The sequence below is a fragment of the Aulonocara sp. 'chitande type north' Nkhata Bay genome, linkage group LG6 (assembly GCF_057382095.1).
Source record: "Aulonocara sp. 'chitande type north' Nkhata Bay isolate Kocher_YH1m ecotype deep benthic linkage group LG6, A_spYH_male_GT1.1, whole genome shotgun sequence".
Lineage (NCBI taxonomy): Eukaryota > Metazoa > Chordata > Actinopteri > Cichliformes > Cichlidae > Aulonocara > Aulonocara sp. 'chitande type north' Nkhata Bay.
The window spans coordinates 44434385-44460144 of NC_141349.1; the positions used below are offsets into that span (position 1 = coordinate 44434385).

Genomic DNA, 25760 nt, shown 5'->3' on the forward strand with positions numbered 1-25760 from the left:
GGCGCTTTCCTTCAACACGGCTTTGCTCAGTGGCACCAAGTGTCCAGCAATCGAAAGCAGACCGAAGGCAGAACCATTACAGGGGTCAGAACTTGAGTGGTGGAGGTTTACAGCAAAGGAGAAAAACTATATTTGTGCAACAAACACAAAGAGGAAGTGACTGAAGTGTTTGATAAGCATTCCCTACTCTCCAGTCAGATCCTGATGCTGAGGGGAACATACCTCTTGTGTTTGCAGGTCAGCATGGCCTCGGAGATCGGACACAGGTGAGAAACAGCCGCTCCGGCCAAATACTGAGAAACCCGACTGGCTACACCCACAGGATCTGTCAGAAACAAACCACATCACATCCTGTGGTTTTTATCCTGGGTCCAAAAAACACTTGGAGAGGTTGGATTTGTGTTTGTGCGTTTGAAGAGACAGAGCTACTCTCAGCCAGAGCAGCATGCTTCAACCAGTAAATGACACAAAGAAGAGGCCAAACGACAGAGTCTCATCTCATATAAATGCTTGTTTTACTGAAACCAGCTCATTAAACTGCTGCTAAGATGTCAGGCTGCAATAATTGTGAGGAAACCTACCGAGAGGAGGCGGCTCCGGGCGTCCAAACAGCTCCCTCCAGCCGGCGTCCATGAACAAACCGCTGAACTTCCCATCCAGGGAAGACAGGTACTTGGCCAGCGGGTGGACTCCTGCAGAGAAACGCATTAGAGGAAGGTTCATGAGCCAAAACATGCTGTCCACCAGCCTAATGAGCTGCCTCACATGAACTCTACATAGCTTTAAGGAGCTCTACTCAGATCTAAAGAGAGCTGTGGATCTTTAAGCTTTCACCAGCAGCTACTGGAAACGCAGCTGGTACGAGTAAAGTTCTCACTGTGTCAGGGGAAAGGATGTAAGAAGCTTCAGGTCTTTACCCAAAACTCAACACATGAAGCACCTGCTCACTGATCCATGTCGGGGTCATTGGTCAAAAGAAGGAATGTAGGTCACTCCATCTGTAACCTGACAAATTTAAAACACTTTCTGATCAAATGTCTCTGATTTCAATACAATTTTTTATCAAGTATAAACATAGAGAGATGGAGAGTGAATGAATGAATGGTGGTGAAAATGAAAAAAAGGAAACAGAATGTAAGAAAGGGTTAGAGCACAAGTAGAAAAGTGCACTGGGTCACCAACTGCTGCACCTGCACTGGGATAAGACCAGCACCCCTATTCCCCACAGCCCACCACGGCGGGGAATAGTGGATCCAGGGCCCGCAATGACAACACCCCACAGCACCATCTGCATGCTGTGACCGGTCATCCACTCAATCGACAACAGACACACAGAAAAGGAACGAGACGGGACGGTCCGAGTCGGAGTCAAGTCTCCTCTTTGGACTTAGGTCTTGACATATCCTCTGCCAGACACTCTGAACAGGCGTCCAGGACCATGCAGCACGCATGCAGCTATCAGCAGAGATGCCTGTGCAGGGGTTTCAGGCTGGAACACCAGAACATCCTTTGTCTGGTATCCGGTTGTTCAGTCTGACGTCACTAGCCGTGTCTGGGTCTAAACTCCGCTGCAGGTCCATATATCAAACGATCACTATGGCATTACTGAGAGTTGAAAAACTGTCTAAAGTCTTTCATCTTTAATAAAATGATCAGCGTTCTGCTCTACCAGGTGTAACAATTGAGTTTAACATCCAGGCATCCATGAAAACGGAATTTATGACATTTAACGGAGTTAGAAGTTAGCAGGGAGTTAGCTCGCTAGCTTCTATCTAAATACAATATAGCATGTCCTGACTGCGGGGTTTTGGAAACAAATTAAAACGTACAGCTCTGTTATCACTTCCAGCATAAATGAAGACAGAAAACTAAACAGCAGTGACGTTTGTAGGGTTACTGAAGTTTGGCTAGCTGCTATATAATGATGTGCTACGTGACCGCTAGCGACACAGCTATGTTAGCATAATATAAACAAGCTAACTTTTTTTTCCACTCGATAAAAGTTAACGTGAGTGTTCTCGGTGGTCAGGAACAAATGTAATCGCATGGCAGGATGCTGTAAAAGGACCAAACTTCAGCCAGGAGAACCACTGAGATAATCCATCCACAATACGAGGTTAGTCATTCATATACTGCTGCATGGGCTGGGCTGTAGCTACATCCTAAGGTTTTAAAAACTGAGCTTAAATAAATGATTAGCGGTAATAAAAGCCGAGGGAGGTCAACAGTGATCACTGACTGTTTTAGGAGCTTTTTGAGATCAAATAGAAGAAAATACAAAACATTAAACATGTTAACAACACAAAAGCCATATTAAACTCAGACTACTTTAGACCCGGAAGTAGGATTCGTCGCGTCATCACTTAACGACCGGATTGTGTGTCAAACTGAGAGTTTTGTACTGTGTATTTGGGACATTAGTCATCGTGACTCCACATGTTTGTGTCCAGATGTTTTGACCTGGGTTGATGCACCATCGACAGCAGCTCCCTGTCCTAACACGTCTGTAGGTTGTGAAAGAAACGCATCGAGTTACACAAGCAATAATTGTATTTCCTCCAGGATGTTACAGTCACGTATAAACCTGTAATATGGAAGCTCATCAAACAGCAGCTCTGGTTTTGGATGAATGGCTTTCATCTCTAAAATAAATGCAAGCTTTTATTAGCCTCACATAAATGATAGAAATATACTGGTCCCAGCACTGTGACTTACAGGATTGGCTTTTTGGATTTAAAGGTCAGTTCTTCCAAAGTGATTTGCATATTTTTGTCTCTATCAACTCCTGCGAGGGGATCCTTTATGAACAATCTCTGTGTCTGTATTCACTGCTGCATGCACTGTGTGCTTTCAGAAGATATTTTCTGAACACCTGAATGAACAGGACGAAGGAGCCGTGAGTCCAATGAGATGTAAAAAGGCTTTGAGGAGCTGCTTTATTAAATCGTCTGTGACTTCACCTGTCCAAGCAACTGCTTTTAAACCGTCACATTAAGACTCAAAACATTATTATAGAAATAATGGTTCACTTCTCTCTGTTTTCTCCACATAGAGATGTTACTGTGGATAAAGAGAAACCATTTCTTTGTTTTAAAGCAGTTTGGTGAACACTGATTACTTTGGCACATTCACAGTAAGAGGAGCACACTTCCTGGAAACACTGACTGCTCTGGAGCATCTAAAATACGTGCCAGTCAAAACCATGACAGCTAAGATAAATAAATATAAGTCCCACATTTGAGCACACAGTAATAAAAACTTCACATTGTTAAAGAATGGTGTATTTGTCATGGTTAGCAGGGCAAACCCAAGACTCAGGCACTACTGATATGAAGGAGCTTTATTACAGTTTTTCTCAGTTGCTTTGGTGCATTTCTCATAACAGAATTAAACTTTGCACAATAGTTAGTTCAACCTCCACAACATGTAGTCGTTTTGGCACAACCTTGTGGCGGTTTCATGTTCAAGGCAAATGCCTTTGGACATGAAGTAGTTGAGTAAGTACAAATATCTAAAGAATGGTCACTTTTGACTTGCTATTCATCACTATCTCCTTGCTTTTATCATCCATCCATCCATCCATCCATTCGCTTCCGCTTATCCTTTTCAGGGTCGCGGGGGGCGCTGGAGCCTATCCCAGCTGTAATGGGGCGAGAGGCAGGGTACACCCTGGACAGGTCGCCAGTCTGTCGCAGGGCCAACACACAGGGACAGACAACCATTCACACTCAGATTCACACCTAGTGGCAATTTGGATTATCCAATTAACCTATCCTCGCAAGCTGCATGTCTTTGGACGGTGGGAGGAAGCCGGAGTACCCGGAGGGAACCCACGCAAACACGGGGAGAACATGCAAACTCCACACAGAAAGACCCCGGCCTGATGGTGTAATTGAACTCAGGACCTTCTTGCTGTGCGGCAACAGTGCTAACCACCGTGCCATCTCCTTGCTTTTATCATGAATGTCACAATTATTTATACTTGTACCGGCTGAATAGTCATTGTCCTTACAACTAATAGTCTTCATTTCATTGCTTGTGTCAGTGCACTCAAAATTGTTGAACATCTTGTCAAACAATTTGTACACCCATTTTGAAAACCCTATTTTTAAGGAGTTTCCATGAAAATCTCCATAAATTACTTTTCTCAGGTGAACCTTATCTCACACTAATGAAAATTGGTGTGTGTTACTCTTACTTGCAACCAATGAAAAGCCTCTTCAAGGTTCAAGGTTCAAGGTTCTTTATTTGTCACATGCATAGTTATACAAGTATAACACACAGTGAAATGTAGTCTGACACGCTCCTCGACATGTGCAAAAATTGGGGGGGGGGGGGGGGGGGGTGTAGAGGAAGAACATATATATATATATATATATATATATATATATATATATATATATATATATATATATATATGGTATATATAATATATATACCATATATATATATATATATGGTATATATATATATATATATATATATATATATATATATATATATATATATATGGTATATATATTATATATACCATATATATATATATATATATATATATATATATATATATATATTATATATACCATATATATATATATATATATATATATATATGGTATATATAATATATATACCATATATATATATATATATATATATATATATATATATATATATATATATATATATATATATATATATACCATATATATATATATATATATATACCATATATATATATATATATATATATATATATATATATATATATATATATATAGTATATACACTGGGTGAATGTGCAGTAGCAGCAGCAAGCAGGTGAATTCTGTACATTAATATGAATAGACATCTGACTATTTTACAGGATAGACAATATAAACATATTTAAAATTAAAGGAATTGAAATGTACATTGTGCCTTGGTTTAGTGTCTGGAAGAGTCCTGTCTCAGTCAATTATAGATGATGTGAGAGGGCGGGTGTGTGTGTTTAGGGCACGGATGGCTTGGGGATAGAAGCTCCTCTTGAGTCTCTCTGTCCTTGCCCGGAAGATGCGGAACCTTCTACCAGATTGCAGAAGTTGGAACAGTTTGTTGCCAGGATGGGACGGGTCCTTCAGTCTTCTACCCAGTCACAGGTGAATCGCGTTACAGTATCCCCTGCTCTACAAGTATATATATAATGTAAACCAGGATTGGCATGAGGTGCATACTGAATCTACAAAACTGCAGAACATGGAACGTCAGCCTTGTGGAAGAGGGGTGAGGATCGGTGGAGGACGAGGACAAAACCGGGCAAGAAGAGGCCAACCACATAGACACGTTCCTGACGAAATCAGGGCAACACTTGTGGGTCATGTGATAAACCATGGCCTCACAATGGCCGAGGCTGGTCGAAGGGTGCAGCCAAATGTTGGGAGAACTACTGTAAGTTCTATTATTCAGACATTTCGTCGGGAAAACAGGCGAGCATACTGTAATGTAGTTATTCAGCACAAACTAATTTGCTCTGCACTTTCATAGTCATACAGGAGATTTGCATTAGGACATGACCTTATAGATCTTTACATATAGACGTAGTGTAACTGAAGCGCAGACTTGGTGTGGCATAGTGTGCTGTGGTACAATACAGTAATGCTGTAAAGAAAGGAGTTTAGAATGATAGTCCTGTAACCATTACTGTAAGCATGTTTGCGTTTATTTATGTTTGTGTTTTTTCATCTGCATCTCAAAAAGGACTGCCAGACAACCTAGGAGAGGTGGAAGAGGTCCACTTTTGACTCCACAGCAAGAGGAAAGAATTTGTGCAATGGTGGCTGCAAACAACGCTTTGAGACTGAGAGAAATACAAAGAGCTGTCGTAGAAGATGACACCATCTTTGGAAATATTCAGTCAATATCAATGCCCACCATAGATGGAGTCCTCAGACGGAATGAAATGTCCATGAAGCAATTGTGCAAAGTACCATTTGAACGGAACAGTGAAGGAGCTCCGTCACCAGTATGTACAGGTAAAACATGTTTGCATATGTACCTCTGTTTACTGTAAAAGTTTAGGCCATGTACTGCACTTACATTTATGCATGTTACTGTAATCCTATTCACAGTTCAAACTGTACAATCTGTTGTGCCAAATGCACCATTACAGACTTTTTTATTCTCATCCTTTGGATAGCGTATCCTGGAATTGGAGGCCAGGGAACCCCTGCACACGTTTGTATATCTTGACGAAGCTGGATTCAATCTCACAAAAGGCAGACGGCGTGGACGAAAGAGCCACCATTGATGTCCCAGGCCAACGAGGAGGAAATATTACAATGTGTGCAGCAATCTCAGAAAATGGCGTTCACACCCATATTCCTCGTATTGGTGCATACAATACACAACACCTGTTGGCTTTTCTGGACGCTCTTTATCGGGCCCTAATCCCACAAAATGAAAGGGATGATCCTGGTGACAATCGGACAATGTATGTAGTGGTTTGGGATAATGTTAGCTTCCATCACTCTGCTGTAGTCAGGCAGTGGTTTGCAGCACACAACAGGATGCTTATGGAGTTTCTTCCTCCTTACAGTCCATTCCTAAATCCAATTGAGGAGTTTTTCTCTTCCTGGAGGTGGAAGGTATATGACAGGCATCCACATACCCAAATGACCCTGCTAGCAGCTATGGATGCAGCTTGTGATGACATCACAGCAGAGTCCTGCAGAAGGTGGATTCGACACTCCAGAAGATGCTTTCCCCGATGCATCGATAGAGCTGACATTCGCTGTGATGTTGATGCAAATATGTGGGCAGACAGACGGGAGCGTCTAGATATCAATGATTGATATGCAGCAGTGTCTGTTTTTCAGTTTTGTTTCATGACTACTGCAGTAAGGTTTACTGTCTAAGTGAGTTTGTTTGCTGTAAAATGTTTGATTTGCTGTATTTCCCCAGTTGCACAAAGCTGTGAACAGTTTCAATTAAATATTATCAAGAGTGCAGAGGAAGTGTCTTGATTTTCCTTTACAATTTCTGGTTTTCAACATGCCGTGCATGCTGTCCAGACTTGACATGTCATTGGGAAGCACCTACAAAGAACTCCGTCACAATGAGAACATGTTCAAACCATTTGATTTTGTGACCAAAGGTGCTGGTGTAGTGACTTGTAATTGTGACAGCCCTGACACTTTGATATAAGTACTTGCTTTTGATGAATATATCATCTGTTTTGATTAAGGGACTTGCTTTTGAAGCATTGACTACTTATTTTGAGCAACTGACTTTTCTTTTTGATGAAGTACCAAAGCAACTGAGAAAAACTGTAATGGAGAGTGAACATATAACAAAGGTGAGGGTGGCGGAAACAGAACTGGGAAAACTAAGCAAACGCAAACCTTGATGCAGGGAGACAGAGGATGATGCAGGGAAAGAACACACGGGGCTTAAATACTCACAGGAGTAATCGTGGGATGGGATACAGGAGGGGAACACAATGCTCCTTTCAAAACACTGCAAATTGTCACGTTTATGAATAAGTAGATTGGGTGAAATTTGGCTGACGAGACACAGACGTAAGGCTGACAACACTCACATGAGACAGAGACCTTCAGAATAAAACAGGAAACTCACAGACACAGAACCCGACAAGACACTGAACTTAACAGATTCACGAGCAGACGGTGAGTGACACCACACAGACAGAGGGAACACAGAGAAGTGTGAGCACAGAACAGAAGCCAAACAAATGGCAAACCTCAACAAAAGACATAACAGAATAAACAAGAACATCGAATAATATAAAGAAATACAAAATGCTGAGTCGTCACACTCAGGGCCGTGACAGTATTTCTGAATGATATATATTTAATAAATCTGCAAACTAACAACTGCACAATACTTGTTACAATTAAATTATTTGTAACAAAAATGAAGAAAATGTCATTTTCACCCAACTTTTACGCTGAACAAATACAAAAACCAAATGATCAGTAGATATAGAACAAATACTGGCGTCTCCAGACGGTACTCTCATCGCAACTGAGACAATGATTTAGTGAAATGTGTGTATGTTTCGTGTGTGTGTGTGTGTGTGTGTGTGTGTGTGTGTGTGTGTGTGTGTGTGTGTGTGTGTGTGATAGGCGCACCAATAGGGATGATGAGAAAGCGGATGTAGCTCAACCAATCAGACGTCTTGCTGGCCAGCTGCTCGACGAAGCAGCAGAGCACTGTGGTCAGGTAGCTCTGATCTCCTCCCACTGCCACCTTCATGGTGGGCGGAGTCTGCGAGTTGCAGTTACAGCTGCAGAAACGGATTCAGGTCAGAGAGAATATATATTCATACATATATGTATGCAAACTTGTTTATAATCAAATGAATTTTTTGACGTAAGTATGCAGGACAGGATTCAGAGCTCAGCCAGATTCAAACACTGATGTCTGTGCAGAATAAAAGTACGGATGTTCTTACAATCTCTGGATGCGTCCGATGATGGCGCTGAAGGCGGCCTGAACATCAGCCGTTGAAACAGTGCAGACGATTGGCTGATCGAAGAGAACCTCAGAGAGATACTAAGGAGGGACAGCGCAGACACAAAGACACGTTGGGCTCTGAACGATCATAGAAACTGAACTCAGCTTGATTCAAACCCCTGAAAGACAGAAAAAGGATGCGTACCTGTCCCTGCCAGTCTGTGGTGTTGATCAGGATAATGGAGTCAGGTATCTGATCATCAGAGAACAGGATGTGGTTCAGCTGATCCAAAACCGACTTTCTAGCTACCTAAAAACAAGCACCAGTCTTTAGTATCAGATATGAAGTACTGCAGTTCCTCTAGTGCCCACTTGAGGCCCCAAACGTGAATCGGTACAGCGACTGTGTCTATCTTTCACTTGGAGATAAGTTATCTGAATTTCAGTAGGGGGGCCAGACCTCAAACACCCCCCTCCTGGTTCGCTGTCTATCTGTGACCGCCCCTGCACTTTAAACTGTGTTTTCTCGTTTTGGTGCCCGACCAACATCCTTTTTTCAATTCATTCACTTCTCATTAGTAAATGCACATCTGCCCAGCCCGGAAGCTAACACCAGTCTCCTCTGAGGGCCCCAAAACGGAGCCTCAATTCATCCTCACGCCATCCGCCATTATCACGAGAAACGGCGTGACAACAGGATGTGGTCCCAGCTAAAGAAATACAGGTAAGACAGACAGTTCACTCTGACCCTGAACCTGAATCTGACCCTCTGCAGGCCATCAAACAACACGGCATCCTTTCATTCCTAACATGTTACTCGTCGACATCAGAGATATCCAGCACGATCTTTCCCATTGAGACCTGACGTGTTTCAAAGTGTTACATTTCTGAGAGCAGTGTACACATCTGCAATTTTCTGTATGGATGAAAAGGAGGCGGATGGCACAGTGACGTCGCACACACACACAGATAATGAGGTGACGGCATGCAGCATCAGTGATTTTAACACCAAAACAGGAGCAACACTGACACCTGGTGGTGGAACATGTTCCTGCTGACACTAAGGCCCCTTTTCCATTAGTGCCTGCGTGGATCGACTGGGCACCACTCGACTGGAATTGACTGGTTTTCCACTACAATCCAGTACTCAGGTACTCAGCTCAAGGGTTGTCAGGTCCTGTGTGGGGTGATGGAGCACCTCTTCAACCTGAACCTGAGGCTGGGGAGAGTCCCACAGCTCCCACATGGATTCTGGACTACCTCCCCGACCGACCACAGTATGTGAGGACTCAGGGCTGTGTGTCGGACAGGGTCGTCTGCAGTACAGGGCCCCACGGGGAACGGTTCTGGCTCCGTTCCTCTTCACCATCTACACTGCGGACGTCTCCCACAACTCCACCCAGTGCTTCCTGCAGAAGTTCTCTGACGACTGCAGGCGGCCCATCACTGATGGGGACGACAAGGATACAGAGGACTGACCCAGGACTTTGTGGACTGGTGCCAGCCGAACTACCTCCAGATCAACACCAGTAAAACCAAGGAGCTGGTGGTAGACTTCCACAGGCACAAACATCCCCCACTGCAACCACTGAACATCCAAGTTATGGACATCGGAGGTCTTTCCTTCCGTCAGCTGTCAGACTCTACAACAAAGACTTTACAGATGACCACACACGTGCAGACAGACACACACATCCCATACACAATGGTAACTTTCGCCCTGTATCCCTGATGTGCAATATTACCAAGTGCAATTGGTAGCATGCAGGCTGATGACATCACATTTTAGTCTCTGCTCGGATCACCTTTCCCGGCTGAGAAGGTGCTAAAAATCGATCCGACTAGCTACTAATAAAAAGAGGCTTAAACCCCTGGAACTGACGCTTTCTCACCTGTGGAGCAGGTATCCTGCAATCAGACGATGTCCCACTGTCGATGCTGCTCGTTCGGTCCATGCCTCTCGAGTTCTGTCTGTCCTTCATAGCGATGATCCACGTGTGGCGAGACGACTGACTTCCCGTGTTACTGCAGGAGGAGCACACAGGTGTATGAGGCGTTTTTACACAGCTGTTCATACCTGTAGGAGCTCAAACATTACGTGTGTGTGTGTGTATACCTTGGTGACATGTGTGTCTGAGACTCTGTTTTACATAGTTTGGCAGCTGGGCCTGTGTCTGTTCCCATGGCAACATCATCTTCCGGTTTCTGTGGAAAACAAGAAGAAGAACTTTATCTGTCCATGAAGCCAGATAACACACACCAATGAGTTAAACTGCAGGAATGTCTTAAAGACATAAAGACCTGGATGGCCGCTAACTTTCTGCTTCTTCATTCAGATCAAACTGAGGTTATTGTACTCGGCCCTGAAAAGCTTAGAAATATGGTATCTAAGCAGATTCTTACTCTGGATGGCATTACCTTGGCCTCCAGTAACGCTGTGAGGAACCTTGGAGTCATTTTTGACCAGGACATGTCCTTCAACACACATATTAAACAAATATGTAGGACACATGTTGTCACTGTCAGAGCTTCATTACTTGAGTTAACGGCTTGATGGCTCGTAAACTCTTACGTGAGCTCGTCTTGGAGTAGAAGATGGAGAGGGGGTGCTCGGCTGATTAATTTACTTTGGGTAAGGTAGCGATAACGACTGTGTTGATTTCTGAAACAAAGAGAGGTGATGGTGAGCAGTCTTGGAAGGGCTGGTTGAACTGAAAGCCTTCGCTTGGAGAGTTGTTTTGAATTCTGTGTCAAGGGGGGAGGGTTTAAATGATGCTAGTGATTCAAGACTCAAGATTCTTTATTCGTCACATGCATAGTTATACAAGTACATGTGGTGAGTAAAGAAGGTTGAATCTTGAATCACTAGCATCATGTGAAAGCACATGAGAAGTGAAGGGATGCCTTGAGGAATTTTGTGCACGACGGAGTTCAGATAAAAGGAGATGGATCGACGTAGCAGACCGGATTATTGGCTGGCAAGAAAAATGCTAGAAGGTTTTCCAGAGCAGCATTTGGTCTCTTTGAAGCTCCGCCATGACATTCAGAGTGTTTGCGTTTCTTGGATTGCTGGGAGGGAAACCGATGAAGCAGAGCTGTGTAGTCCTTCATCTGAGGTGCTGACGGACGCGATTGTAAGCAAATGGAAGGGTGAGTAAGATTATGTTACTCGTGTAAGATAAGCTGTGTTAAAGACTTTCTCGAAAGGTGTTTCCACGAAAACAAGAACGGACAAGTTGTAGAGCTGGGGATGTGTATATAGACAAGAACTGGAAGGGGCGTGTTTGGAGGCGTGGCCCCGCTCCTGAAATTCAGATCATTTATTTCCAATTATTATTAATCTCAGTCTCTCTTCCACAGCATGTCTTTATCCTGTCTTCCTTCTCTCATCCCAACCAATCACAGCAGATGGCCCCGCCCCTCCCTGAGCCTGGTTCTGCTGGAGGTTTCTTCCTGTTAAAAGGGAGTTTTTCCTCCCCAATGTCACCAAAGTGCTTGCTTACGGAGACCCGCGAGGGACATGGGAGGAAGAAAAATGAAGATGAACTTTGAGCTGGTGGGTAAGACGTCTCTGAAAACGTCGGAGCACTTTTGCAAATATAGACAGATATTTGAAGTTTACACAGCCCGAAAATATCTTACAAGTTTATTTTGTGACCATTTGTGAGTGATAAGAGTAATATTAAAACTAAGTAGCTGCTGCCATTGTTGGAAAGGATAGGTTGGGCCACGAAGGATGCATTTGGAGCAGCCTTCGAATTGGGACTGCCTTCGTCGCCTGGCTCGTCACCTATCCCAGAATTCATAGCGCGGCCCAGTCAATTCCAGTTCCCAACAATGGCAGCAGCTACTTAGTTTAAATATTACTATTATCACTCACAAATGGTCACAAAATAAATGTGTAGCATATTTTCAGGCGAGAACGCAGCTGTGTAAACTTCAAATATCTGCTCGCTTTATCAAGACACCACATATTTGCAAAAGTGCTCCGACGTTTTCGGAGACGTCTGTTACCCACCAGTTTGATGTTTTGCGAGATCTCGCAAAAGTTTTGCAAAAGTTTACCTTCATTTTTTTCCTGCCATGTCCCTTGCAGGGCTCCGTACTTGCTCATAGGGGGTCATATGATTGATGGGTTTTTCTCTGCATGGATTATCGTAGGCTCTACCTTACAATATAAAGAACAAGTGTGTGTGTCTTTGTGTGTGTGTGTTTCAGATTCACCCTCGGCCCGGTCTCCTCTCCTTTCACCTCCTCAGAGTCTCCTCGTAGATCTGCCGCCTGTGTAACAACAGCAGGATGCAGTTACACAGCTTGATCTGCAGGGGGCGACACAGCTTCTAAAGCTGCATCCATCATACACCGATGTCTCCTGACAGGAGCTTCAGGTTCTGGATGTTCACATGATGATGCTGTGTTTCACTCACGGCTGCAGTCCGTTCTCTCTGCTGACTCCCGATCTCAGTCTGAGAGCTCGACTGAGAGACGTCCTCGAAGAACGGCCTGCGGGTGGAAAACAGCCAGCATAGTCACCACCTCACACCTCAGATAGACTCAGAATTGCGATGGGACACTAAAAACACACAAATATGTTTGACTAACATTTTGACTGGAGGTCAAACTTCCTGTCCAGCTTGACGAGCTGTGAACGCAGACAGGTGTGTTTCAGGCTCACCTGAGCTTGGGTTTGGGAGTGCTCTGGATGCTGTCGTTGTCGTCCAGCTCAGGGCCGCTGTCGCTCGGGTTGTAAACTTCCAGGCTGTCGTACAGGAGGTCCAGGTTCTCCTCGGCCTCCTGACTCTGACCCACGGGGTCCGAGTCCAGAACCTGCAGGAAACGAGCCAATTGGGGTCACGAAACAGAGGTCCTACTTTTTACAACTCATGTCCTACAAACCAGGTTATGGTTTTATTTTCACTGATGTCAGCAGCAAAGCTGTGTTTGATTCAGTTACTCAGTCGACAATAAAAAGTCTTTTTCAACTCTGATCCTGGGTTCTTCACTCAGTATTGTTACTGAAGGATTTTCTGACAAAATATCGAGCTGGAAACGTCAAGAAGAACCAGTACAAGGACGCTGACAGCAGTTCTGATGAAGTCCCAGAGGTCCAAGGAAGCAGAGAGCTGATCCTGAGGACACCAAACCAGAAACCCTGCACAACTTAACTGTTCCTACAAAGTTCTAACCAGAACGGGCGACTGTCACCGGGACACCAGTTTAAAATAAACAGCTCTACCTGAAGTTCCTCCAGATGGAGTTTGAAGGTAATGAAGGTGAGTACCAACCTCATCACTGACTTTGAATCTCTTTAGCAGAGCCACAAACTTCTGCTTAAAGTTCGGCTGCTGAATGACAGAAAACAGAAGAAAAGTGAAAAAGACAGCTTCGGCCCCTCAACCATCAGCTGCTCTGATTGGTCCTTACCTGAGTCAGCGAGGATGTTCGCATCATTTTCCTGTGAGACGTCTTAATCTTTCCCCGGACATCCTCGTCATCATCAAACATGTCCTGAGGGGAAAAAAGAGGCTCATCGAGCATTTGTTTCAGTGAAATCCTCCACAAATGCTCAAAGTGAAAGTCGTGGTTTCATAGCCTGCGCACAAAATACAATAATCAGAAAAAGAGAGCAGCGTGGACCCACTGTTGCTCCTCTCGTACACCTGTTGTTGATTTCATGAACACCAAAGCCTCTGTTACTGAACCACATCCATATCCCCGAAGTTTAACTGACTTCATGCTGTACCCAGAGCTGCTTTATAAGATATAAAGGTGAGGTCACCTGAGGCAAGACTGCGTCGTCACTTCCTTCCTGTTCAGAGGAGAAGCTGTCGTCATCGTCCTCCCAGTAGTTCTCCACATCAGGAGAGCGGTCTGTTTGCACACACACACACACACACACACACACACGCACACGCACACGCACACACACGCACACGCACACGCACGCACACACACACACACACACACACACACACACACACACACACACACACACACACACACACAGCTCATTTTGTGGCAGTAGCGACACCTGCAGCCATTTTCTGTGAACAGGTGACCTGATGTGTGTTTCATTTACAGAGTGATGTCACAGCTCTCAGCAGTGACATCATCACAGACTGCTGTGAGTGTGTGTGTACATTTGAAAACTGGGATGTTACAATACTGATGGGGACAAAGTGCCTGTCCCCACGAGCCACAGTTAGGCGATGGTGAGGGTGAGGGGCTCGGGAAAACATTGTGTCAGCTAGGTGTCCTCACTAAGATATGAAAACAAAAATGTGTGTGTTGTGCCTTTACATGTACTCTATTACTCTATGTCTGACCAATCAGTAGCCAGTTTATAACAAGTACCTGATGCAGGGATGGTCAGACTCTCTGTCCTCCTACCTGAGGCCTTGCCCTTGTTGCCATGGTGACCAGTTGTGTCCTCTATTTCTATTGGATGGCTGCAGAGAGTATGAACGCTCAGTTCCGCCGCACGCACAGAAGCATCCTTCAGGTTGCTATGGAGACCGAGTATGTGGGCACCATCTGTTGGACGCTGCATCACCTGGGACACACACACATTTTTAAACTTTTCCGTCCCATCTCACAGATCTGACGACGGCTGCTGGAGAAACAAAATCTTGTGGTGTAATTTTGCTGACGGGGAGATCTTTGAGCTAAACGTGCTACACGCTGTGGCGAGAGTTCCCGATGCAGCAGAGCTTCCTGTCGTACCTCGGCCATGTTGACAACACCCACTGCGAGGGTTTTGTAGCCCAGGATGGTTCGGTTCTTGTACCTCTTCCTCCTCTGCAACATCACATGCAGACGGTTCACATCTCGCTTCAGGAAGTGAAGATACTGCATACACACACAATTTTACATCAGAGACAGGGGGCAGTGTGCGATCTGTGTGGTTCTTCATGCTGAGAAGGGAATTTTTGTTAAATGTGCAACCTGCAGGGAGAAGGTGAGCTCCAGGTCTGTTTCCATGAGGCCGTCGGGAGGAGGAAGGTACTCGTTGGATCTCAACGTCCGCTTAGAGCCCTGAGACACAGATCCAGGGTCAGATCGACAGCACAGGTGAGTGTCAGGCCGGCGACTGCCAGAATCTCACCTGGATTTTTACAGCGATGATGACGGAGCTGAGCTCTCTGTCCAGCTCCCTCAGAACCTTCAGCTTCTTCACGGTCAGAATGCAGAGCCTGCAGAGCACAGCAAACAGGAAGCAGCTTCACTGTCAACACAAACAGCAGCAGGTGTGAACAGACTGACAGCCTACAGACGAGATCACAGCACAAGTCTGATCAGCACCTGCAGCTAAACTTACTCCAGCTTCAAAGTCGGTGGAAACTCAGCAACTAAAGTTTCAGCAGATTATTACGGGCAAGCAGTTTGAAGACAATCACAAGCAATTCCTCTTGCCAACCGTCTGCATGTTGGTCTTCACTACATCCATGAACCTCCTCTGAGGTCTTCCTCTTCTCATCCTGCCTGGCAGCTCTGTCTTCATTATCCTTTGTCCAACATCCACCCTCCCTCCTCTCTCAGCCTCAGCTCCATCTGATTGGCTCACGTCCGTCCTGCTCGGCCTCCTGTCTGTCACACCAGCGCCTCTCTCTGTCCACGTGGAGATGAAAGCTAGTCTGTTTTTTTTCTTCTAAATTAGCTGCTAAAGCTTTAGATGGTTTCCAACACAAGTTTTTTTATTTCGCCTCTGTCAGTGCGCCCCAGGGTGGCTGTGGCTACAATGTAGCTGCCATCACCAGTGTGTGAATGTGTGTGTGGATGGGTGAATGACTGAATGTGTGAAGCGCTTTGGGGTCCTTAGGGACTAGTAAAGCGCTGTACAAACACGGGCCATTTACCATACTTAATCTGTTGCTCCCCAAAAGGCCCCTCCCTTCTTATTGCCGTTGTCCAGAAGCCATCAGAGGGGCAGCAGCCAAAGTGTGTTTGCTAAGAAAACAAACTGAAAACAGAATCAGTTCTTGGCTGAAAGCCTCTCAAATGCATCCAAGGATGCATCGGAGAGCAACATGGGGCTGCCCAAGGAAATTTGGCAGGGGATCGAACCACCAACCTGCTCAACCACCTGAGCTACAGACACCCCAGAAAATATCAGTAATTATCAGTAAATATCACACTCTGGGGCTGATTATCGAGGTTTTTATGCTGGAATGAAATAAATTTGTGACTCTGCTGACTAAAAAAAATCATGAAGGACAAAAAAGCATCTTAAACTGAGCATCCAGAGCCGTGTGATTCACCTCACCTTCATTTATCTCCTTCTTTTACACTCTGGCCATGTTTGACCCGGAGATCCATCACTTCAAATATTCCAGTCGTGTATTCCTGACGCATCGTGGAGGCGGGGCCTGTTTAACCTCCTCAGCTTCCCTTCAGCAGTGAGGTGGACGTGTTTAATAGAGCTGAGTCCTGAGGGAGCTGAGTGTGAGAGGCTGACCTCCTGAGACCTCATTACTGCGAGGTCATGCTGGGACTCGTCCTGTAGGCTGCAGCTTCCTGTCAACGCCGGCCAGCAGGAGCTAATCCTGCTAATCCTGCTAACAGTGCCACCTGAGCTCTGATCCGCCCTCCCGAGGACAGAAGGCTGGCTCTGCTGCTGAGGACGAAGATTCACACATTTCCTTCTCATTCGTGCAAAGACAGTGATGTGTAACACCAAATCTGATACACGGCCACTGTTTGCCACGTAGGCGGTGAAAAATAGATCCAAACTTTGTGTGAAGGATAGCTTCTGTTTTTAATGTGCCTGTGTGGGTGGATGACTTGTTTGTTTCGTGTGTTTTACCCTCACTTTCCACTTATTTGGTGCGTTAAGCTTTAGCCTACGACTGTTGTACATAAAACTGACAGTGACGCTCTCAGCTCCTGAAAAACGTCAGCCTCGACAGAGGGCACGCGCCAGCACAGGCCCCAGTCTGTAACAGGTTACTTGTCCTTCTACGTTCACATGCCGACCTGATGGTGGCGCTGTTATCTTTGATCAGATGCTTAAACTCAGGCACAGCGATGAGGGTCACTGTAACAGAGCAGCGTGATGATGAGGAGAGTTCATCATTTAAAAGCTGCTCTGCATGAAGACAAACACATCGATCGCTCTCATCTCGAGATTCAAGATCCTTTATTGGTCACATGCATAGTTATGCGAGTTCAACACGCAGGAAATGAGTTTTAAACCAAACAGCTCTGTGTGGGAAAACCTCTGAATTAACCCACAAATTTCTCACTTGGCTCCACATCGTCAGTTTTCCAGGACAAAGCTCCAGTTCATGAATCTGGAGATCTGGAGAAAATTTTGATGGAGGCTCCGCAAGTCTTTACTCCAGACTGACCTCAGAACAGCGGAGCAGTGAGGCCAGGCTGCAGTGACTGTGATCACTGACTGATCTGGGTTCAGTCGGTGTTGGAGTGTTGATCACTCTGATGAGACTGCGGAGTTTAATATCTGCCGAGATAATGAAGAAGATTTCCTTTAAAATCATTATTTCAGGTATTATTTGCACCTGTTTGGAGGTGATGCATGACTTGCTTTAATCTTCGCTGCTTCCTGAGTCAACAGGACATTTAAGAGGATTAACACTGACTGCTTGGCTTCCTTAACCCCTGCACGAACATGTTGCTAATCTGCCCGGAAACAGGCAGGTGGCGATCAGAGAGAACGAACGCTAATCGGCTGTCATCAGGAATTTTTGTCCACTTCTAATTGGCTGCTGAAAGCTGATGTAATCACTGAGGTCATGACCTTGCAGGTGTCTCTGGTCTTAACACCGCTGATAAGCCAGAACCAGGTGAAACCCCTGAGCATTGCGGGACAGTGAGGAGGAGCAGCTTCACTTTGAACCACCGACAGTTTACATCAGATCAACTCGACAGGAGATTGATCTGATTCATGATCTGAGCGTCCTTTATGAGAGTGTAAAGGACGCTCCGGTGTCTCCTCTGCCAAAGGAAGTAATAAAGGAAGCACTGAAGCTGATCTGACTTCAAGTTGACGTCAGGAAGTCTGAAACCATCCTGTCATCCTGTGGATGAACTGCTGAATGACAGCAGGCACAGCCCTGCTCTCCCTTCTGTTGCACCTGATCAGTTTAAAAGGAGAGTTTCACGTTACTGTGCAAACACGGTGTTTTACAACCATCACCGACAAAACAACTGGACGGGCTTCACCTGCACGCATCAGCAGGTTGAAGGGCATCAGTCTTAATAATAAGGTATACAGCACAATGCCAGGGTGTGTGCGATCATAAAACACCCACAGACCTCTGAGAAACTCACACTGCCAATTCAGGTTTAACAAACTGCAGACAGAACAGCTCTCAGCAGCAGCAGGATCCCTGTGAGCGTCCACAGTCACACGCTGTACAAACACCTCTGACTGGACTGAAACTAAAAATGAACACAAACTAAAACAACAGGAACCAAGTCTGGACTTCTGCATGAGCAGGTTCATGGAAATGATAAAGATCATCATTCATCAGTAATTACAGGCACAGAGGCTCGAGTTCCCCAGACTCACCTGAACGCACCTGCTGCATCTTTACTGATCACACATGAAAACATTTACACACACACAGAACAAACAGGTGCTGTGTAGAAGCCCGTCGTCCTCTCCTCTCTGCCCGGGCATCGATCCTCTTACCTGGGCACGCAGCTCGGGGAGGACCGGTCGATCTCCCAGGTAGCGAAAAGGTTCATGGGCACCGGGCCGCGACCGTCTGGCTCCCCGGCAGCCTCGGTCCCCGCTGACGTGTCGGTGGACCACCGGAGTCCTCCTCGGTCCACAGCCGCCGCCATCGTTTCCTCTCCCGGTCGGCAGTCTCTGCGATGCCGTGAGCTGATCCTCCAGCCCGGCTACCAGTAAGGGCGGGGCTGAGAGCCGGGGGAGGGGGGGCTGATCCAAGAGCAGACACAGCAGAGCTGCTCAGCACATCCTGGTGAGGAGACACCTCCGTCTCTTCTTCTGGGTTTCCAGCAGAGCGAGCCCTCCACTCCTCAGCTCCACCTTCAGCATTCATGCTCAGAGAATCCAGGCATGAAATAAAAATGTCCCACTTCAGCTGATCCAAAATGCTGCAGCAAGAGTCCTGACAGGGACTAGAAAGAGAGAGCAGATTTCTCCTGTTTTGGCTTCCTGTTAAATCCAGAATTCAAAATCCTGCTCCTCACATACAAGGTCTTAAATAATCAGGCCCCATCTTATCTTAATGACCTTGTAGTACCATATCACCCTATTAGAGCACTTCGCTCTCGCTCTGCAGGCCTACTTGTTGTTCCTAGAGTATTTAAAAGTAGAATGGGAGGCAGAGCCTTCAGTTTTCAGGCCCCTCTTCTGTGGAACCAGCTTCCAGTTTGGATTCAGGAGACAGACACTATCTCTACTTTCAAGATTAGGCTTCAAACTTTCCTCTTTGCTAAAGCATATAGTTAGGGCTGGACCAGGTGACCCTGAATCCTCCCTTAGTGATGCTGCAATAGACATAGGCTGCCGGGGGACTCCCATGATGCACTGGGTGTTTCTTCTTCACTCACTATGTGTTAACAGACCTCTCTGCATTGAATCATATCTGTTATTACTACAGCCTGTACATACTTATAGTTATAGAATATTCACAACATACTTCATACCGTGTACATTATAACATACCATAATAGACCCATTTCTGTAATATACTCACATATCTATATTATTGCTAATATATATTGTAATATATCTATATCACTAAAGCACTTCTGGATGGATGCAAACTGCATTTCGTTGCCCTGTACCTGTGCATGTGCAATGACAATAAAGTTGAATTCTATTCTATTCTATTCTATTCTATTATTAACCTCTGTCTCTCTTCCACAGCATGTCTTTATCCTGTCTTCCTTCTCTCACCCCAACCAATCACAGCAGATGGCCCCGCCCCTCCCTGAGCCTGGTTCTGCTGGAGGTTTCTTCCTGTTAAAAGGGAGTTTTTCCTTCCCACTGTCACCAAAGTGCTGCTCATAGGGGGTCATATGACTGTTGGGTTTTTCTCTGTATGTGTTATTGTAGGGTCTCCCTTACAATATAAAGCGCCTTGAGGCGACTGTTGTGATTTGGCGCTGTGTAAATAAAGTTGAATTGAATTGAAATGTTAGCTAACTAGTGACAGAATCGATACCTCAGAGGAAAATGAGGACACTAAAACTAAACATCAGTGTAAGCGAACAGGTCAGTGCTGCAACAATGATCTTATGTTAAACCGAGGATACACTGTGGCTGTTCGGTGTTTGGCTTGCTGCACTGAAGCGGGAAATTCCAGCTGTTAGTCGTCATATTTGGGTTTGTGAAGCACTTTATAAACGAGGACTGTGGAGGAGAGCCTGTCTGAGTCAGGTGACAGGTGGTTACCAGACCAACAGAAGCTGATTTTTCCTCCTCTGGCTGAGAGCAGTCAGCTGACACGATCAGCACTAATTCATGCAATAAAGCACATGCAGACAGTTTACTTCATACTCATCACACCACAAACAACTACGTTTCTTCCTGAACCACGATCTGCAGGGAAAGTAGGTGAAAAAGAACATCACGTCACATCATCTCACTGACTGGATTCCTTCATATTAGAAGTGAGGACTGATGGTGAAGGAGACAGTAAAGCTGAGGACCTGCTGATGGACGTCAGGATTTCGACTTCAGTCTTGTTATGTCAACCTCTGATGCTGTAAACTGTTTGGATGTGTTTAGGAAATATAATATTTTATAGTTACATCTGTGTGAGTGTTTGACGGCAGGGTTTAGGGGGGTAAATTAGAGTTTCATGTCCCCTTTAAAAATGAACTCAGCGGTCTCAGTGTAGCCTCTTTGTGATAATTACTGCGATTTAAACAGAGCAGAGAAACAGCCCAAACATGCTCATGCGTGTCTGTAGGAGAGCTTTACGGAGCTGAACAGCTGCCCTGGAAAAGAAAGAAAAAACAAGCAGTTTACTGCCAGTGTTTTTCTGCCTGAAATGGCATCACCATCACATTTTAATTCTCTTTTCTTCTTTTTTAATTTGTCCTTCACCTGACGATGAATTTATTTTAATGTGTGAGGTCTGGCTCCATCTTGTGGCCACACTGGCGTACTGCAGGGATGATTCTGTTTACATGTTCGTGCACTGGCTTTGAAATAAGAGGGAAAAAACTTAAAATCAGACCTGAAGGCAGATAAAACGAAGAGTCTGCAAACAGGAAACTAAACTTTCACATTTTAGACTGACCACAAAGCTGCTTTGCTTTGAAAGCATACTGGCTTCAAATTGTATTTTAGTCATTTTATTAGTTTTCTTTTCCAAATATGAACCATCAACAAAAGCAGCACAGTCACCTCAGCCCTGCGTTACATGATGATGGACTTCTACAGGTAGGACGGAGCCTTGTCAGCCGTTTGCTGGTCGTGTCGCTGAGTTGACGTCTGTTGCTCTGTCATAATTTATGAATATCCTGAGAAACAACTTCTTCACCAAACGTCCGTACTCTGAAAAGTGTCCAGAAACTGAGATTACACCTGTTCAGGTAACGACGCCACCTCCCTTGCTCCTTTCCTCACACGGCCCGTATCTTTATAAGTGTAATGTGTGGAAGCACACCAGGTAAAAGCTCCAGCATCGTCTCCTCAGCCAGTGAAGAATCATCATTTTCATCCACGATATCTTCTCTTCATGCTGAGGAGCTGCTGTGCGGCTTCAACACTGACACTGAGGAAGGGTTCGCTTGGATTTGTGTTACTGTTTATGGACCTAACAGGCTGAGCTAGTGTTTCAATTCTCTCAGATTACATCAGAGCCCTCTGAGCCCAAATCGGCTCTACTTCATATCTGCTCACAGACATGAGAGCAGCATCAATCTGAACCTGCCAACAAGAAGCTTTCAGGGCATTTTCCAAGTGACTGGTTCTCAGAGACGTGTGACAGGTTTAATTTCAGCACTCTAAAAATGAATTTTACATCCCCACCATATATCTGTGTGAACAAGATGATTTCTACTCATGTTTTAAGTGAAATTCTTTTTATATCAGAGCAAGAGCAGGACAACAACAACAAAAACGACCTTTCCTTAGAAACGGTCACGTTTGAGTTCATGAACAAGAATCTGAAGAAATGTCCAACCTGTTGATCAGTATTACAGCAACGCAGTGAGAGCATGTTGGATTCTGGGACTGCAGACGCTGAGTCAACCTGCGCTCCTCAGATCGGGAAGTTTCTCCACGGCACCGCAGATGCTCGTTTATCCCAAACCAGTCGTGTCCCGTCGCTTCAGTTGGGTTTCTCCTTCTTTTATCTCATCGCCATTCAAGCTCACCTCTTGTTGACTGGCATCATCACCGCCCTCCTCGCCTTCTTCCTCCTCTTCCTCCTCTTCTGGGATGCTAGTGAAGTCCTCAATCACGACTCTGGGTAGCCCCACGTGCTGACCGCCGTACACCTGAACCTCCTCCTGAGAGTTCTTCTGGATCTCGGCGCCCCGATCCGCCGGAGGAGCAGCCGGCTGGTGTTTCCTGTACTGCAGCAGGCTGCAGCTCTTCATTAAGATGGCGATCACATTCTTTCCCATCATGATCCCCGACACTCGGATGTCCCCGTAGACCAGCAGGTTTCCCGTGCGGATCAGGAGGGTGATGATGTTGATGGTGGCGAGGCTGAGGATGGGATAGAGCATCATTTTGTGGGGGACGATGTTCACCCCCTGCATGCTGATCTCGCTCAGGGAGACACACGGCAGCACCAGGAGGAGGATGTAGCAGTAGAAGAACATCAAACCCTCCACCCACAGAGGGAGTCCTTCACTTTGAAGCTCCCACAGGTTCGCTTGAACATCCACGACATCCAGCAGGTCCAGCACCACCCAGAACAGGCGGCTCCGTATCTCCTCTCTTTTTTTGTATGGTCGCAAGTACTCCAGGTGATCTATCGCAGCCAGTGTTATGAACACAATGGGAATGCAGATGGACAGCAGCAGCGTAAGACCTCTCCGGGACACACCTACATCCACCACCTCCACACCTGCGGCCGTGTCCTGGGACTTGTAGTTCTGATAAACAAAGTAGACCTTGATCTCCAAGACAAAGATGTAGAAGAACCAGAGCATCATGGCATAGCCTCGCCTCGCGGTGTGCACCTCTGACCCAGCCCAGACGGCCACGTATCGAAGGACGACGAGGAAACACGCGTCGCTTGCCAACACGGTGACGCACACAGCGAGCCTCCGGGAACCCGGATTCTGCTCCACCAGGTAGGCGTCTATGAGTGCCAGGCTGGTCACGATGAGGACTGCCGTCAGGCACACGTGGGGCTTGTTTGGTTGCGGGGTAACCATCTCTATTTGAAGCCAGCAGAGAGTCAACGGTCCAAACGCTTACGCCAGTATTTCTGCGAGAGAGTCGGCTACGATCCGAGTCATGACAGCGTCTTTATGGAAGGGTGCAGGTGAGGTTCTGCTTGGGCGTAACTTTCAATCGGAAACAGCCCTCAGTTCAAACTCTGCAGTCCAGTTACAGAAAGAGGACGCTTGGACATCAGCGTTCATCCCTTATTTTCCAGATCTTTATGCCACAGCTTACGTTGCCTGAGATATTTAAGATATTTCACTAAATTCCTCACTTTAAAGCTTGGATGAAGGTTGTGTTCATGTTTTCCTTTGGTCCACGTCCAGCAGCAGTTTCGAACTACCATCCAAACCGAGGTGAAACAAACTGAAGGTTAGCATCAGTGCTCCTGCTGTCTCTCTCTGAGACGACAGTGTGGAAATCTTTGGATTGTTGTGGGAGCAGAATCAGCACATCCACCTCTGGGCTTCCTGTTAAAGCTTGGTTAAATTTAAAAGTCTGTGATCTCCACACAAGCTGCAACTTTAGAGACTTCAGAGTTTCTCTTAGTGTTTCCGAGGAGGAGATGAAAGCTGCTCGTCTCCCCTGCGGCTCCTCGTAACTCAAAGTTTGTGCTGTAAAGTTTTGCAGAAAAAGCTTTTTGTTTTTTGACACGTTTTAAAGAAAGCTTCTTCAAAAATCAAAACACTGAAACAATCAGGACGAGTGAGCGGGCTCATTATTGCCTCCACGGCTGAAATCCATCGCCACGGCGCCGATCATCAAGCCGGACCGTCGTCGCTCCCTTCTGAGCGTGCAGAGAGTCTTCCTCGCGTTTTCTATCTGCAGGCTCTGCTTTCAGCACGAGTTTCCCAACATCTGTGAGGGAGGGAGGGAACGAGCCTGCTCGACTCTACGTTTTTTTCTTCACCCTCAGCAGCATGTCCTTGTTTCTGCACACACACACCAAACTGTTTACACCACCGAGCTGCGCTCTCAGGGAGGAACGCTGTTTTCCATAAACATTTGAAGGGCTTCTGGAACAGGAAGTCTCTTCAAATCACATTTGTTCATTCTTCATCAACATGTTTTACAGCGAACAAAGTGAAACGCTGCGTCCAGGTCTCTAATCTAGCTGAAACTGTGCTGTAGTCACAGCGAACTGTGAATCTGAGCGCCGCGTGACCACCCACACAAAACCTCCACATCAGCTCATAGAGGAGTAGAAGAAGTTCAAACTGGAAGCAAAGAAACGGCAAATTTTCTCCAAAAATCTCACCTTTTCAGGCTGCTGCAGCTCCTCCCTGCGTACAGTCTGAGACTCTCTGCACCCACTCATCAATGAACAGGTGGTAAAAACCAATCAAACTAATCATATGCTCGTATTTTCAGCCACCGCGGATGCAGCATCTGTGCAAGGGTGGCTGAAATGGCTGAAACGATGCTAAAGCGCGACATGACTTTTGCGTGCGGTAGTATCCTGGTGCAGGTGTGTGGTTCTCTTCTGAAAATACTGGGCGTAAAGCAGCGTCTCAGACCTCGGTCTGTGATCCCTGTGGAGAGTCACTGGAAAATGAGGTGAGCCTCAGGTCTGAAAGGAGTTTCCTTTGGGCCCAACGTAGGAGGCAGGAAGCTCACAGACAGCTTCCAGGAGAGGTTTTGAGTCCAAACATTAGGGAACTCTCAGGGAACATCGGGGAAGAGCTGGCTTTGTACGATCACTTCTTTTCTCTGCTTTTAAGCTCTGCTGAAACAAAGTTGGTCAAAACAGAGGAAGCATCGTCTCAATGGCCTCTGACGTCTTCCCCATCCTCCCAGTGTGGGCTACAAACGCACTGATGGGCCACAGGAAGCCTTCCTCTCACACAGAATGAACTGTGTTCCTGTTCTTCTGCTGGTCACAGGAGTTTACCTGGAGTCTGATGGACACACGAGGACAAAGTTTGGTGCTGTTGACACTGCTCTCTGTGTTTGTGTT

The 25760-nt window shown here is 45.8% G+C and overlaps 1 protein-coding gene and 1 pseudogene across 2 annotated transcripts in view; both read right to left on the reverse strand.

The window, feature by feature from the left end:
* LOC147328674 (phosphofurin acidic cluster sorting protein 1-like) overlaps positions 1 to 19579 on the reverse strand; it is a 34112-nt gene extending 14533 nt beyond the window's left edge. Inside the window, exons 1-18 of one of the 2 annotated variants that reach the window (XM_086297149.1) lie at positions 19109 to 19579; positions 15560 to 15647; positions 15400 to 15489; positions 15178 to 15303; positions 14845 to 15007; positions 14234 to 14325; positions 13879 to 13962; positions 13740 to 13796; positions 13130 to 13281; positions 12882 to 12957; positions 12679 to 12735; positions 10571 to 10659; positions 10347 to 10479; positions 8660 to 8764; positions 8453 to 8553; positions 8130 to 8284; positions 582 to 692; positions 223 to 325 (exon numbers count right to left, since the gene is read on the reverse strand). In XM_086297149.1, the coding sequence (XP_086153275.1) occupies positions 223 to 325; positions 582 to 692; positions 8130 to 8284; positions 8453 to 8553; positions 8660 to 8764; positions 10347 to 10479; positions 10571 to 10659; positions 12679 to 12735; positions 12882 to 12957; positions 13130 to 13281; positions 13740 to 13796; positions 13879 to 13962; positions 14234 to 14325; positions 14845 to 15007; positions 15178 to 15303; positions 15400 to 15489; positions 15560 to 15647; positions 19109 to 19263 (1937 nt within the window). In that variant the 5' untranslated portion in view covers positions 19264 to 19579. Of the gene's footprint in view, positions 1 to 222; positions 326 to 581; positions 693 to 8129; positions 8285 to 8452; positions 8554 to 8659; positions 8765 to 10346; positions 10480 to 10570; positions 10660 to 12678; positions 12736 to 12881; positions 12958 to 13129; positions 13282 to 13739; positions 13800 to 13878; positions 13963 to 14233; positions 14326 to 14844; positions 15008 to 15177; positions 15304 to 15399; positions 15490 to 15559; positions 15648 to 19108 lie in introns of both variants that reach the window. The other variant, XM_086297148.1, reaches the window with a different exon arrangement.
* A 2929-nt stretch (positions 19580 to 22508) lies between these two features.
* On the reverse strand, positions 22509 to 23793 carry LOC147328675 (transmembrane protein 121 pseudogene; annotated as a pseudogene).
* Positions 23794 to 25760: the final 1967 nt, after the last annotated feature.